Source organism: Equus caballus, chromosome 16 (assembly GCF_041296265.1).
Source record: "Equus caballus isolate H_3958 breed thoroughbred chromosome 16, TB-T2T, whole genome shotgun sequence".
Classification (NCBI taxonomy): Eukaryota; Metazoa; Chordata; class Mammalia; order Perissodactyla; family Equidae; genus Equus; species Equus caballus.
Genome location: NC_091699.1, coordinates 80,657,189 through 80,672,387, shown reverse-complemented (window position 1 = coordinate 80,672,387; position 15,199 = coordinate 80,657,189). Strand labels below are relative to the sequence as shown.

The following is a 15,199-nucleotide window of genomic DNA, read 5'->3' as shown; positions in this document are numbered from 1 at the left end:
ATTGTCTAGAAGAGGACAGAGCAGAGGCAGATGAGTACAGATTGTGCTGGAATTGGGAGTCTGTGACTAGAAGGCTTTTGATATTAGAAAGCAAAGAGACCCTTCATTTTATAAATGAAGCAGCTGTGGCCAACCGGTGAACATAATAAATCAGTCTATTATGTTCTCTGGGTTACAGAATAAATTTGTTGTATAGACTAGGTATTGATAGATTAACAGGGAATTTTAACCTTCTTCTTTTGTCCCTCTGTAATCCTGGGTGAGTTACTCTGTACCTGTGTCCTCATGTACAATTTGCAGATAATATAACCTACCTTAGTAGAGTTGTGAGGATTAAGTGAGTTAATAATCTGGAGCAGTTCCTGGCATATAGTAAGTGCTCAGAAAGTATTGCTGCTATTATTATTAGAGTTGTCTGTAAAGCATGAGTAGAGTTCAAATGTTTTGTTGACGTCTTAGAAAGTCCTTGATCCAACTCTGCCTAACCAGTAGTCAAGTTAACCTCTAATGTATAAATCAAAATCCCTGTTTCACATAAGCTTATATTTACTTATGCGTTCTTCTTCCTCAAAGTCAGACTTCATGCATACATATCTGAGAAGAGAGTTCAGCTCCACCACTGCTTCATGTCTCCCCAGTGTGTGGGTTTTCCTCCCAAGCTTCTGTGTTGGTCTGCTGACCTAATTTCCACTCATCAAGACTTTTCTTCTGCTTTTAGTCTGTAGGGGCCCCCTTTTGACTTCTGTCTCCCTGCTTACCCGTATTCAGTGCTTGGAAATTGCCCTGGTAGTTGAGAGAAACTTAAGAGATCTAACAAGCACCTGCAGTATGTGGTCCTCCTTTGTATTCTGTTTCTTTTTATATCTTAATTGTAACAAACCAGTGCAGATAAACAAGAAAATTTGAATAAGGATTTAGTATTGAGATAGCAAAGAATTTTTGTTAATTATATTAGATCTGGTGATTGCATTATGGCTGTATAAGAAAATTCCCATGTATTTTAGAGATGCATACTGAGTATATAGGGGTAAAATACCATGATGTCTGGAATTTACTTTAAAATAGTTAAGCAAAAAAAGGCAGATAGATAAAGTAGGGATGGCAAAATTTTGATAATTTTAGAACCTAGGTGGTCAGTGTATGGGGATTCATTTTACTATTTTTGTATTTTGTTTTTGTAATAAACATTTTATAAAATATTTGTGTAAAGTAATATAATTATCAGCCAAGATTTTTGGTTTATTTGATGCATTTGTTTATAAATAATTTCTGTGCATAGTTGAGATGCGTTTTTCCCAGGACAAAGCTAAGAATCAGTAAAGTACCACTTTTCTCTGCTCAAGGTGGATTAGTGATAGAGAAGCAGTGCTTTGATCCCAACTGCACACACATTGTTGTGGGACATCCACTTCGAAACGAGAAGTACTTAGCCTCAGTGGCAGCTGGCAAGTGGGTGCTTCATCGCTCCTACCTTGAAGCATGCAGGACAGCTGGGCACTTCATGCCGGTGTGTATTCCAATGAATGGGAAGGGTCATTGTTCTTTAAAAGTAGATGTCTTAATTGATTCCAGCGCATACACTGACTGTTCATGCAATTGAAATAACCAAATATGACCAATTAGATTAACCAATTTTATAAGATCTGCATTAACAATTAAAGCAAAAAAAATTAAAGATCACAGATCCAGATTCTTAGTTATATCAGTATTACTTAATTTGAATGTGGGGGGCATTTTTTGAGATTAGAAAATTTCAAGATTATCTCATTGTGAGCTTTTATCTTTACTGCCAGTCCATTAAATATTAAACTAATTATTTGAAATATTGTTGGTTCCTACTGATCTTCACAGTAATATCTATCGTCTAGTTTCTGAAGTTTTCAATCAAGATCCCTTAGGGATCTCTTCTGTAGACAGGTAATCCAGCTGTTAATACATACCTGCTCTGAGACTATGTCCTGTGAAGCTCGTCTTACGCTAGGAGAAGCCCAATAATCTAAATACTACCCAATTGCTAAGGTGCAGTTATCTGTGTTTCTTAGAAAGGTATGCAATATTTTTCTGCTTTCTAATTAAAAACCAGATATGCTTGACTCTCCTATGAAGCCAGATTAATCTACACTTCCTCTATGCTTGTAAACTGATGCTCACTTAGCACCCTCTGTATTTGTAACAATTGACTCATTAAATTGTGGACCCCTTGAGAACATCTTGTAGAAACTCAAAGTTGGTTGGACTGACTCTCTAGGAAGAAGACTATGAATGGGGAAGTAGTTGCATACTTGACGTTTTGACTGGAATCAATGTACAGCAGCGAAGACTAGCACTTGCAGCAATGAGATGGAGGAGAAAAATCCAGCAAAGACAAGAATCGGGCATTATTGAGGTATTAACATATATAATTATTTAGGTAGTATAAATGGCATTCAATGTCATGACTTTTCCAGATTTTAATTTTTTTTAAGAGAATGTGCTTGACAATGTGAGAATTCTATTTGTCTTTTATCCCTTGATTGATATACTTAGTTTGGACGTTCTAAATTGAGCTTAATGTTAATTCCTAATTCCTCTAATTGTGATCGACAGTAGGCTGTATATAATGTTGATGGCTCTTGTAAAAATAATTTATATGTGTAAAACATGACCCATACTGTATTTCTTCCAACGAATCTTTTCGGCGTCTAGCTTCAGGGGTTCTTAACTTGGGCTCAACAAGATTCTCCCAAAGAAGTTTGTAGATCAAATTCAAGAATGCTGTACAATTTGGATGGGGGGAAAGTACATCCTCATCTTACTAACCTATAATTGAAAGCTAGCATTTCTTTTCATTATAAGTCTAGGCAACAAATCACAACACTATTAACAGTACCTGTGACTTCACCCCAATAGAAATGAGATATTTTTGCTTTGCATGATAATTGCAAGTATAGGCATACCTCGGAGATACTGTGGGTTTGGTTCCAGACCACTCCAATAAAGGAAATGTTGCCATAAAGCAAGTCACATGAATTTTTTGGTTTCCAAGCACATATAAAAGTTATGTTTACACTATACTGTAGTCTATTAAGTGTGCTATAGCATTATGTCTAAAAAAACAATGTACATACTGCAATTAAAAAATATTGCTAAAAAATGCTAACTGTCCTCTGAGCCTTCAGTGGGTCGTAATCTTTTTGCTGTTGGAGGGTCTTGCATCGATGTTGATGGCTGCTGACTGATCAGGATGGTGGTTGCTGAAGGTTGGGGTGGCTGTGGCAATTTCTTAAAATAAGACAGCAATGAAGTGTGCCACATCAATTGACTCTTCCTTTCACTAACGGTTTCCCTGTATCATGCGATGCTGATGACAGCATTTTACCCACCGTGGAACTTCTTTAAAAATTGGAGGCAATCCTCTCAAACCCTACTGCTGCTTTATCAACTGAGTTTATGTGACATTCTAAATCCTTTGTTGTCATTTCAACAGTCTTCACACCATCTTCACCAGGAGTAGCTTCCATCTCAAGAAACCACTTTCTTTGCTCATCCATAAAAAGCAACTCCTCATCTGTTAAAGTTTTATCATCAGATTGCAGCAATTCAGTCACATCTTCAGGCTCCACTTCTGATTCTAGTTTCTTGCTGTTTCCACCACATCTGCAGTTACTTCCTCTGCTGAAGTCTTAAATCCCTCCGAGTCATCCATGAGGGTTGGAATCAACTTCTCCCAAACTCCTGCTGATGTTGCTATTTTTACATCTTACCATGAATCATGAATGTTCTTAATGGTATCTAGAATGGTGAATCCTTTCCAGAAGGTTTTCATCTTGCCCAGATACATCAGCGGAGTCGCTATCTATGGCAACTATAGCCTTCTGAAATGGTGGGGTGGTTTTGTTTCGTTTTGTTTTTTGGTGAGGAAGATTGGCCCTGAACTAACATCCATTGCCAGTCTTCCTCTTTTTGCTTGAGGAAGATTCTCCTTGAGCTAACATCTGTGCCAGCCTTTCTCTATTTTGTATGTAGGACACTGCCACAGCATGGCTTGATGAGCAGTGTGTAGGTCCACACCTGGGATCTGAACCCACGAATCCCAGGCCACTGAAGCAGATCACGCTGAACTTAATCACTATGCCACCAGGCCAGCCCCCAAAATTTATTTCTTAAATAAGAAGACTTGAAAGTCAAAATTACTCCTTGATCTGTGGGCTGCAGAATGGATGTTGTGTTACCAGGCATGAAAACAACATTCATCTCATTGTACATCTCCATCAGAGCTGTTGGGTGACCAGGTGCATTGTCAATGAGCAGTCATATTTTGCAAGGAATCTTTTTTTCTGAGGTTTATTCCACTAGTTGTCAGGCTCTCTGTCTGATGTCATTCTCAAAACTTCATACTGGAAAGGTAACCTGTCCAGAAGACAACAACATGAGTCACATGATCATGTTGGTCTCAACAGTGTGCTTTAAAATATTCAGTAAACCATCTTATAGACAGATGTGCTGTCATCCATGTTTTGTTCCATTTGTAGAGCACAGGCAGAGTAGATTTAGCATAATCCTTAAGGGCCCTAGGATTTTCAGAATGGTAAATGAGCATTGGCTTCAACTTAAAGTCACCCACTGCGTTAGCCCCTAACAAGAGTCAGCCTGTCCTTTGAAGCTTTGAAACCAGGCCTTGACTTCTCTCTAGCTATGAGAGTCCTACATGGCATCTTCTTCCAAGAGGAGGTTGTTTTATCTGCCTTGAAAATCTCCTGTTCAGTGCAGCCGCCTTCATTAATGATCTTCTGGAGAACTCGCTGCAGCTTCTACAGCAGCACTGGCTGCTTCCCCTGCACTTTTGTGTTATGGAGACGGCTTCTTTCCTTAAACCTCATGAACCAACCTCTGCTAGCTTCAAACCTTTCTTCTGCAGCTTCCTCCCCTCTCTCAGCCTTCACGGAATTGAAGAGAGTTAGGGCCTTGCTCTGGATTAGGCTTTGGCTTAAGGGAATGTGTGGCTGGTTTGATTTTCTATCCAGACCACTAAAACTTTCTCCATATCAGCAGCAAGGCTATTTTGCTTTCTTATCATTCGTGTGTTCACTGGAGTGGCACTTTTCATGTCCTTCAAGAACTTTTCCTTTTCATTCACAACTTGGCAACTGTTTGTCACAAGAGACCTAGCTTTTGGCCTGTCTCAGCTTTCGACATGCCTTCCTCACTAAGCTTAGTCATTTCTAGCTTTTGATTTAAAGTGAGAGATGTGTGACCCTTCCTTTTACTTGAATGTTTAGAAGCCATTGTAAGATTATTAATTGGCCTAATTTCAATATTGTTGCTGAGGGAAAAGGGAGGCTAGAGGAGACGAGGAATAGCTTGTCATTGAGGAGTCAGAACACACAAAAGTTTTCGATTAAGTTCACCATCTTATATGAGTGCAGTTCATGGTGCCCCGGAATGATTACAATAGTAATATCAAAGACCAGTGACCACAGATCACCATAATAAATATGATAATAATGAGAAAGTTTGAAATATTGAAAGAATTACCAAAATGGGATACAGACACGAAGTAAGCAAATGCTGTTGGGAAAATGGTGCCAATAGACTTGCTTAATGCAAGGTTGCCACGGACCTTTATGTGTAAAAGAACGCAATATCTGAAGCACAATGAAGCGAGGTATGCCTGTATCTGAAATACTGGTTATGTTCATCACTATTTAAAATTATAGTAGTTGTTCAACCACCATTAGGTCTTTTGATTTAATTCATTAATATAGAAGCACTTCTATTATGTTACAAATTTTTTAATATTTTGATAATTTTCAATAAAATGGTTTGCTTTTTAATTCTTTATACTTTATCTTGAACATTAAAAAGACATTCATATAGTATAGAAATTACATCTCAATAAAGCTGTTAATTTTCTACAAAATTATTTAGAAAACAGACATATAAGTTTTACCAGACTACCAGAGGGGGTCCATGGCTCACAGAAAGTTTAAGAACCCGTGAGTTAAGGAATCTTCCGTGTTGTATTCTGAGTTCTCTGCTCTCTCCAGTTCCTTGTTAGCCCTGACTCTTTCTTTTACAGTAATTCCACTGGCTTCTGTTAACTGTTATAAAATATTTGAGTAAGGAATATTTCTAATTAGTAACCATTTTCAAGAGAATTATGTAATGGAGGCTTTAGGCTCTACCTTTGATTAATTGTAAGAAAAAAATAATAGAAAAGGCTAAATAAAAGTCAGGTTGCTTTGTTTTAATGTTACCTAACCATCACATCATTTTTCTTCATTCTTCAAATATTTATTGACCTACTGTGTGCCAAACACTGTCGTGTGTTTCAAAGTATTGTGCCAAAAGACAGTTACCACTGTAGCAAAAGGAAAGGTTTTAAGATTATTTGTTAACATAAAACTAAGTCTATAGATAAAATGATGTATTGATCTGTATGATTTTGTCATTTATTTTCCAAATATTTTCCAACACTGATTATTTTTTATTTGTAGGGGGCATTTAGTGGGTGGAAGGTAATCTTACATGTTGATCCATCCCGAGAAGCAGGATTCAAACGCCTTCTTCAGTCAGGAGGAGCAAAGGTTTGTATTGGATCGACTTAATGAATTATTTGTTAACCAAGCTTGCTGTGATCAGTGCTTGATTTTCTGTGCTTTGTGAGATGGTAATCCTTAAGTACAGATTGTACAGTTGAATTACTTTGAGGCATTGATAGATTGTGATGCCTCTTGTTTTTTCATTAGGTGCTATCTGGTCATTCTGTACCTTTATTTAAAGAAGCCACACATCTCTTCTCTGACTTAAATAAACTCAAACCAGATGACTCAGGAGTTAATATAGCGGAAGCTGCTGCCCATAATGTGTACTGCTTGAAAACGGAATATATTGCTGATTATCTTATGCAGGTTTGTAAGATTCTGTCTTTGACCTCCTCTGTAGCAGATATGCTTGTATGCATAGACAAGCGACTCAACAAAACCCTCAGCTTGTTAGTAAGAGAATGTTCGTCCCTTTCACTTTCATTCTTTTTTTATAATAACGCATATGTAAACATTTAGCTTGGAAGTTAAATGCGAGACCAGTATAAAAAACTAGGTACCTCTAAAAGCCTTAGAAGTGCCTATTAAAAGGTTGGACTATAAAAAAAGCAAAAATTGATTCTAGGAGTCCAAGGAGAAGCATTTACCCAAGGGTCCTCCTTTAATTTTCTTGAACTTTTGCATCGATACACAGTAAATACCTTTGTTAGACGCTGTGGTAAACCAAGCATTTGCTATATGGAGGGCTCACTCCACTCCTGTTCAGAAAGGGCCTATGTTGTGTGATTTGAACGGGCAAAGAAAAATCTTCCTGACACCAGAGTGCCTAAAATGCCATCAGGAATCAGCAAGGTGTGATGCATGATCATGAATGTCTTCGTACAAAGGAGTTCAAACAGTGGTGTAGAGAAAAGGGAAAGCCAAAACTCAGCCTGCCTTGTGACTTTTGCTGCGTGTGTTTGGGAGCGCTCGGGATTTAATATAGAGAGAAAGCCTTTGTCATAAAGCAGTGGGACATACTTAGTAGGAAACTCTCCTTGAACACATAAATAACTTTTTAAAAAGCTCTATTTCTTGAGACATGAGGTTTTAAAAATTTACCCAGTGGGGAAAAGGGCAGGGTAGGGAGAATGTAGAGAACCCTACGTACCTCATTCCTTCCTAAAATTCGTGATCATTTCAGGTACACAGCTAACATCTAAGCAAGAACCAGTATCAGTCACCTGTATTGTGCTGGGCTAAGTGTTTGTACATGTGTTCTCATTTTGGTTTTTTTTTCTTACATATGAAAGACTGTATAGAACGTATGTACTGGTTACAAAAGAACAAAATGTCATCTAGATACCCAGCTAAGAAATAGAAGCTTGCTAGTCCCATAGGAGCTCCCTGTTGCTTCCCCCAGTTGATCTGCCTACTTCCCCACCAGAAGTAATCCCCTATCTGACTTTTGGTTATTCATGTCCCTGCCTTTTTCAGGGTTGTAATGTGTGTCCGCTACTAGCTATCTGGAGGAATGTGTTGGGGGAGTGAGCTGCTTTATGTTTCTACGTCTAAGTTCATCATTGCTAATCTCTAGCTCTCAGGAGTAGGTCAAAACAGAGCATGTCTGTGGGGTGAAGCAGCAGGCTGAGGGGAGAGCAGCACCTTCATGGTCAAGTTCATGGTCAACATAAGCCAAGTACAGTTAAGACTCTGAGATAGGCTCATCCCAGTGTTCCGACCTCAGGTTAAAAAGCTAGGTGTGGTGGCTGCAGAGATCTTGGTGATGATGGCCTTCAACGTGTCCTTAGTCACATTGCTCCAGGCTGGATGGTCACCTCTACTTCTGTGCACTGCTGTCATCCCAGGATCTCCACTCACCATCCTTTCTCCCTCTTCTCAGTTGTATCTCCTGTTTCTGAATCCCATGTTGCCTTGATCTGCTCTCTCATTTTGATAGAAGTCTCCTAGTAACTTCTTGAGAAAGAGCACATGGGAGATAAATTGTTTGAGACTTTGTGTGTAAAGTCTTTTTTCTCTGCTCACACTTGACCGATAGTTTGGCTGGGCATCAAATTATAGGTTGGAAACTATTTTCTCTTAGGCTTTTGATTGCTTGTTTCCTTGCTTCTGGTATTGCTGTCGAGTAACCAAAGCCCTTCTGATTCATAAACCTTTATATGTAACTGTAAACTAATAGGAAGTTCTTTTTATCCCCAGTTTTCTGAAATTTCAAAATGACATGCAATCATGAGGGTTTGTATATATTATTCTGGGCACTTGGAGGGCCCCTTCTGGTCTGGTAATGTATCTTTCAGTGCTGGGAAATTGAATTATTCCAGTGATGATGTTTTTTTTACTCTGCTTTCTGTTCTTTCTGGTACTTCTATTTGTATAGTGTATTTTCTTATTTCTCACCTATTTTTATCTTCACTTTTTGAGAGATTCCCTCAGTTTTATCTTCCATGCCTTCTCTTGACTTCATTTTGTTATCATGTTTTTTAATAGAGACCTTTTATAAAGTTTTCTTATTTCTGCATAGTTTCTGCTTCCACTAAACTGCCTGTCCCCTCTTTGTTTTGGGTCTTTATCTTCCGCGTTAGATGAATTTGTCAGATATCTGGTAATTCCTGGCTTTCTGCTCATGATTAAGAGAAGGGGATAAAAAAGCTGATTAGAAGTACTGAGCACAGTTCGGTCTTGTCGTTTTTGAGCTGGGCGAGATAGCCTGGGTGGGCTGGTTATCGGGGACCCTTTCCTAGGTTCAGACCTTTATGTACTTCTTGAATTGTTTCAGTTTATCCAGAGAGGAGTCTTCCAATCTGCCTGAAGGATGAGTCTGGCTGCCCTTTTTTTTTTTTTTTTTGAGATATAATTGACATATAATGTTATATTAGTTTCAGGTGTACAACATAATGATTCAATATATGTATGTATTGCAAAATGATCACCACAATAAGTCTAGATCACCACACATAGTTACAAATTTTCTTTTTTCTTGTGGGGGGAACTTCCAGGATTGACTCTCTTAGCCACTTTGAAATATCCAATACAGTATCAACTGTAACCACCATGCTGTCCGTTACATCCCCAGGACTTGTTCATTTTCTAACTGGAAGTTTGTACCTCCTGACCACCTTCACCCATTTGGCCACCAATTCTCTGTATCTTTGAGTTGTTTGGGGTGTCTTTTAGATTCCACTTATAAGTGAGATCATAAGGTTGTCTTTCTGTTTCTGACTTATTTCACTTAGCATAATGCTCTCAGGGTCCATCCATGTTGCCACAATTGGCAGGGTTTCCTGCTTTTCTATAGCTGAATAGTATTCCATTACGTATATGTACCAGTTTCCTTTATCCATTCATCTTTTGATGGACACTCAGGTTGTTTCCATTATCTTGGCTATTGTAAATAATGCTGCAGTGAACATGAAGGTGCAAATATCTTTTGAGTTAGTATTTTTGTTTCCTTCAGATAAGTACCCAGAAGTGGGATTGTTGGATCATATGGTAGCTCTATTTTTAATTTTTTGAAGAACCGCCATACTGTTTTCCATAGTGGCTGCACCAATTTACATTACCACCAACAGTGCACAGGGTTCCCGTTTCTCCACATACTTGCCAACACTTTTTATTGCTTGTCTTTTTGATAATAGCCCTCCTAGCAGCTGTGAGGATAGCACATTGTGCTTTTAATTTGCATTTCCCTGATGTACAGCAATGTTGAGCACCTATTCATGGACCTATTGGCCATTTGTATGTCTTTAGAAAAATGTCTATTCAGGGGCCAGCACAGTGGTTAAGTGCACATGTTCCACTTCAGTAGCCCAGGGTTCACCAGTTCAGGTCCCAGGTGTGGACATGGCAGCGCTTGGCAAGCCATGCTGTGGCAGGCGTCTCACATATAAAGTAGAGGAAGATGGGCACGGATGTTGGCTCAGGGCCAGTCTTCCTCAGCAAAAAGAGGAGGATTGGCAGATGTTAGCTCAGGGCTAATCTTCCTCAAAAAAAGAGGAAAAAAAAAAGAAAGAATAGAAAAAAAGAAGAAATTCACCCCATACCATTATCTTCTTCCAGATGTCAACCTCCCGCTACCATTTGCCTGGTTTTATTTCTCCTCCAATGTCTAACGGTAGTTGCTTTTAAAATAGTTTGGTCAGAGTTATAGTTGTTATCCGTGGAAGAATTGGATTGAAAGGTTCTTATCCAGTATTTTGTGGTGATTCATTTTCATGTTATCAAGTCTGCCATATTGCCAGAAAAAGAAGTTTTATTACATTTCTAATAAGGAGGGAAAGCTCCTTTTCTTTTATGTTGGAATATGGTTGTGAGGAAGAAAAATGCAAGGGTTTGGGGGTTAAATAGAAAAGTGTATGAATTTTGGTTTTGCAGCAAAATGTTGTATAACTAACATTTGTATTTTATTTGTAAAATGGGAAATACAAACACCTATCTCACATGTTTATTGTAAAGATTAAGTAAATATTTTCATAAATTTACACCAAGCATAATGTCTCACACATAAATGATAGCTAGTAACCGTATTTTTCCATATTCTGTATTTAATCCATATTTTACAGGTGAAACTATTAAGATCTGAACTATAAACTCATTTTTCTGATAAAGGGTAAAATTTTGTCACATAGGGTCTGTTCACTAAATGTGACAAATGCTAAATAGCATACCTTGGACGACAAATGTTTAACTTTTTCTGGTCAAAAAGCAGAATAAAGGAATCTATTACCTGATCATTTCACAGTTTGAAATCTGAAAAAAATGAACAGTGATGTTGGGTTTTTCCCCTTTTATAGGAATCCCCTCCTCAAGTAGAAAATTACTGTCTACCAGAAGCTCTTTCATTTCTTCAGAATAATAAGGAACCTGGGCCTGGATTATCACAAAAGAGGAAAGCTCCTGCAGAGAAAAATAAAATCAAACGACCTAGAGTACACTGATCATATTTACTCTTTAGTTACGGAACATTAAATGTTTTTTAAATTAGAAGCCTGAATCTTACTGTGATGGATTTATGTAGTAATTTAAAGACAACTGCCTGAAGAATTCTGCTTCAGAGTATAATGATGACCCTGCTTGAAGTTCATTTTTACATCTGAAATTTTAATCACTGAAATATTAACTGTCCTGAATGGAAAGTTACCTAAAATAACAACAAAATGCAACTCCCAGCTAGCTTGTCCTTACACCACATTGAAGTGTGTAAGAGGCTTTTTGTTTATTTTCTTGTAAATATCTGAGGCTGTAACAGTGGAGGTTTTAGCGAGGTGATGGATTTTGCCGTAAAACGTCTGCTTTAATTTGTAACAACAAGGAAGCTGTCATTTGGGATTCATTCATGTTTTCCCTGATTTTATCTTCTCACCATTTTACCTCTTTTTAACAGGAGCCTGAGCACAAGGTTTAGTAGAGGAAGTGAAGCTTTAAACTTAAATATGTTTGTATATATGCGTGTGCATGTTTGTGCAAATACTGTGATGTATATATGCGTGTGCATGTTTGTGCAAATACCGTGATGTTTGCCAAGTCTGAGCGCCAAAACTTGGAAAATAAAAACAATAAAGAATAAAAGTAGTGACTCAAATTAGTTGTTCGAATAGATGAGTTTTTAAAAGGAAAGCATTCTAGTATCCATTCTCTTGCTGAAGCAATGAAAGATTTGTAAAACTTAGCTTAAAAAATGCATTGCTACGGGGCTGGCCCCGTGGCCGAGTGGTTAAGTCTGTGCGCTCCGCTGCAGGCGGCCCAGTGTTTCGTTGGTTCGAATCCTGGGCACGGACATGGCACTGCTCATCAAACCACGCTGAGGCAGCGTCCCACATGCTACAACTAGAAGGACCCACAACGAAGAATATACAACTATGTACTGGGGGGCTTTGGGGAGAAAAAGGAAAAAAAAAAAAAAAAAAAAATGCATTGCTAGTTGTTTCTGATGTTTATTAGAACATCATTCTATTGGATTTAAAAAATATATTTTTTAACTCTTATTAAAACTTTTTTAAAACCCCTTATATCTCAACCTACAAAATTAGGTTGAGATTAATAAAGGCTAATGCAAACACCAATTACTACCTGCGTTACCACAATCCTCGAAATAGAAAGCTACCTCATTTTGTTTAAAGGACAAACCAGAATCAGGAACGTTATGTTGATATATAATATTCACTTCCTAATGATTCTCTGAATTGGCCTTTCAAATGGTGAAAGATCAAAGTCTTCAACCTGGACATGAACCCCCTCAAGTTTTTCTCAGATTTTTCTCCACGTGGAGTATAGGTTTGTCCCTGCCCCTCAACAGAACCGGCCCTTCAGAGTTTTCAGCTTTGAGCTAATCCATAGCTTAAGACAACACAGATTCCTCCACTGCCCAGTAGGTTGCAGTGTCATGTAAACTCTGCTCTCACCCCGCCCCCACACAAACCCGCCTGGACCTGCTTTGAGCGGAGCCATTTGGTGTTGGCTGGGGCGTTTCGTTGGCAGTTTGCAGTTTGCAGTGAGTGTCCCTGAATTTCACCACTTAAAAGTTTTTTGAAATAGTTACTATTCCTCAAAACTTCCTGGTGAGCACACTGTTGATAAATGTTATGCTTCTGTTTCTCTCTACCCCAGATAGAATCTCCAAGATTATGAACTGTTTTTCCAGTTCAGGTCTTAAACGTAGGCTCCAGATCTCAGCTTCTCCTCCTGACTCTCCAGAGTCTGTTCACACCCTACATAAACTATTTCAACTCTGGCTTTGACACTTAGACTAAATGTCCCAATGCCAGTAAGGTCTCCTTACCTGCAAATACTTCCAAGCACAGGTAGCTCTCTCATTTAAAAGGAAAAAAACTTGATTATTTTCTCCTCAGAATTGCTGCAGTATTTTAATCTGTGACACTTAAATTAGCACCTTACTATATTCCTCTATGAGTTTTCTTGTGCACTAGCCTGATCTCACCAACATTCATGAATTCAACAAATATGACTCCTTAGCATGAAAGGTGGTACATGGGATTCAGGAGCAAATCCCTTAGAACATAGGTTCTCTCTCAGAGCTTAAGGAGGCAGGATCCTCAGTGCAGACACTGCGCTCAATTAAACTCAGATTTAGTATTTACATTATGGGCTGAGTTGTGTTGCTGCTCAAAAAAATAAATAAATAAATAAAAATTCATAGGTTGAATTTTAACCCCTTAGTGTGACTACTTGGAGATAGGACCTTTAAGGATGTAATGAAGGTTGAATGAGGTAATATGGATGGAGCCTCGTAAGAAGAAGAGACAGGGAGTGCAGGGAGTGCATGCACACAGAAATGGTAAGGCCACATGAGTACACAGATGGTGGCCCTCTGCAAGTCAGCAAGAGATGCCTTACCAGAAACCACCCTGCCAGCACCTTGATCTTAGACTTCTAGCCTCCAGATTTGTGAGAAATTTGTTGTTTAAGCCACCAAGTCAGTGGTGTTCTTTTTTGGCAGCCCAGGCAGGCCAATACAATACAATACTAAAGTGCACAGGTTCTTAAGCTGAGGGCCATAATGCCTGGGAACAGACATAGGCACAGTTTTGTATATGTACATTTTTAGGGTAGAGCTCATCATCTTTAGAGTTCAAATCTGTAACTTCCCACCCAAAAAGCATACAAGCCACTGCCCTAATCCAAACCTGTTGTTTCACAGATAGACCTTTCATCCAGAGGTGCTTTAATACATATTGCTTTATAGCAGCGGCTGGCAAACTTTTTCTGTAGAAGTCCAGATAGTAAACATTTTAAGCTTTGTGGGCTGGGTCTTTGTGGCATTTTCCCTGCAACCCTTTAAAAATGTAAAAACCATTATTACCTCAAAGCCCTACAAAAATAGGCAGTGGGCTATAGTATGCTGACCCCACCTTGTAGCCCTAAAAATGCTTTTTAATCTGGATCTGTCAACAAGCAAGGCACCCGCTCTTTGTTTCCATTCTACCACCGCCTGAGCCTTTTGACAAAGCCATCTCATGTTTGTTTAGCATCTGGGAATCTGCAATTAAAATTATCAAGTATTTTAAATTTGTGAGGTATTTATGGAAAGGAAAGCCAGGGTACAGATAATTTGTTTAGGCTTTTTCAAGTCATAAAAGAATATTAAAAATTTTAAAGCAGTGGAAACTGATAAACAAAAGGAGGGAATCAAGCAATTATCCTATCATTATGAACTACATTTCAGGATAACCTGACAGTTGAGGAAAAACTCCTCTTTAAAGAATAATTCCAGGTAATAAGTGCAGAAGAAATGATAAAAGGAAACCATTTTAGAACTCCTAATGAAATCGTAGATCTAGGCAAATGGGGAATTTTATAATGATGGATCAAGTTGATAATACCTGAATTCGTTGGTAAGACAACCAGATGTCCCTCCTGATGTGGTGCAGCAGGAAACGGAGAACATCTATGAAGTACACTTGCCCCTGCCCTCATCAGTGAAACTTGAATTTGATCAAGCGTCCAGATCTTACTACCTAGAATCAATCACCATTGAGTCAAGAGAGTTCCAGTTCAAGACGGCGAAGTTGGAGAAGCCTGAACTCAACTCCTCCCACAGACGCACCGAATCTACAGCTACATACAGAACAATTTCCTCTAAAAGAAACCCAAAACCCAGCTGAGTGACTCCTAAACATCAGGCAAATGAGGGAAAAAAAACATACTGAAACAGGTAGGAG

The 15,199-nt window shown here is 38.5% G+C and overlaps 1 protein-coding gene and 1 long non-coding RNA gene across 7 annotated transcripts in view; one reads left to right on the top strand and one right to left on the bottom strand.

The window, feature by feature from the left end:
- The window catches only part of TOPBP1 (DNA topoisomerase II binding protein 1), a 59,791-nt gene extending 47,689 nt beyond the window's left edge, over nucleotides 1–12,102 (top strand). For 3 of the 6 annotated variants that reach the window (XM_070238164.1, XM_023620946.2, XM_023620944.2), the window contains 5 exons: nucleotides 1,344–1,507; nucleotides 2,249–2,386; nucleotides 6,477–6,566; nucleotides 6,729–6,890; nucleotides 11,315–12,102. In XM_070238164.1, coding sequence (XP_070094265.1) covers nucleotides 1,344–1,507; nucleotides 2,249–2,386; nucleotides 6,477–6,566; nucleotides 6,729–6,890; nucleotides 11,315–11,458 — 698 coding nt within the window. In that variant the 3' untranslated portion in view covers nucleotides 11,459–12,102. The remainder of the gene's footprint in view (nucleotides 1–1,343; nucleotides 1,508–2,248; nucleotides 2,387–6,476; nucleotides 6,567–6,728; nucleotides 6,891–11,314) is intronic. The other 3 variants (XM_070238163.1, XM_070238162.1, XM_070238165.1) reach the window with 1 other exon arrangement.
- LOC138918082 (uncharacterized) lies at nucleotides 1,232–14,995 on the bottom strand. Its single transcript, XR_011427035.1, has 2 exons — nucleotides 14,861–14,995; nucleotides 1,232–1,584 (listed from the first exon to the last, which is right to left on the bottom strand). It is a non-coding gene; the product is annotated as an uncharacterized lncRNA (long non-coding RNA).
- Between the last annotated feature and the right edge of the window lie 204 nt (nucleotides 14,996–15,199).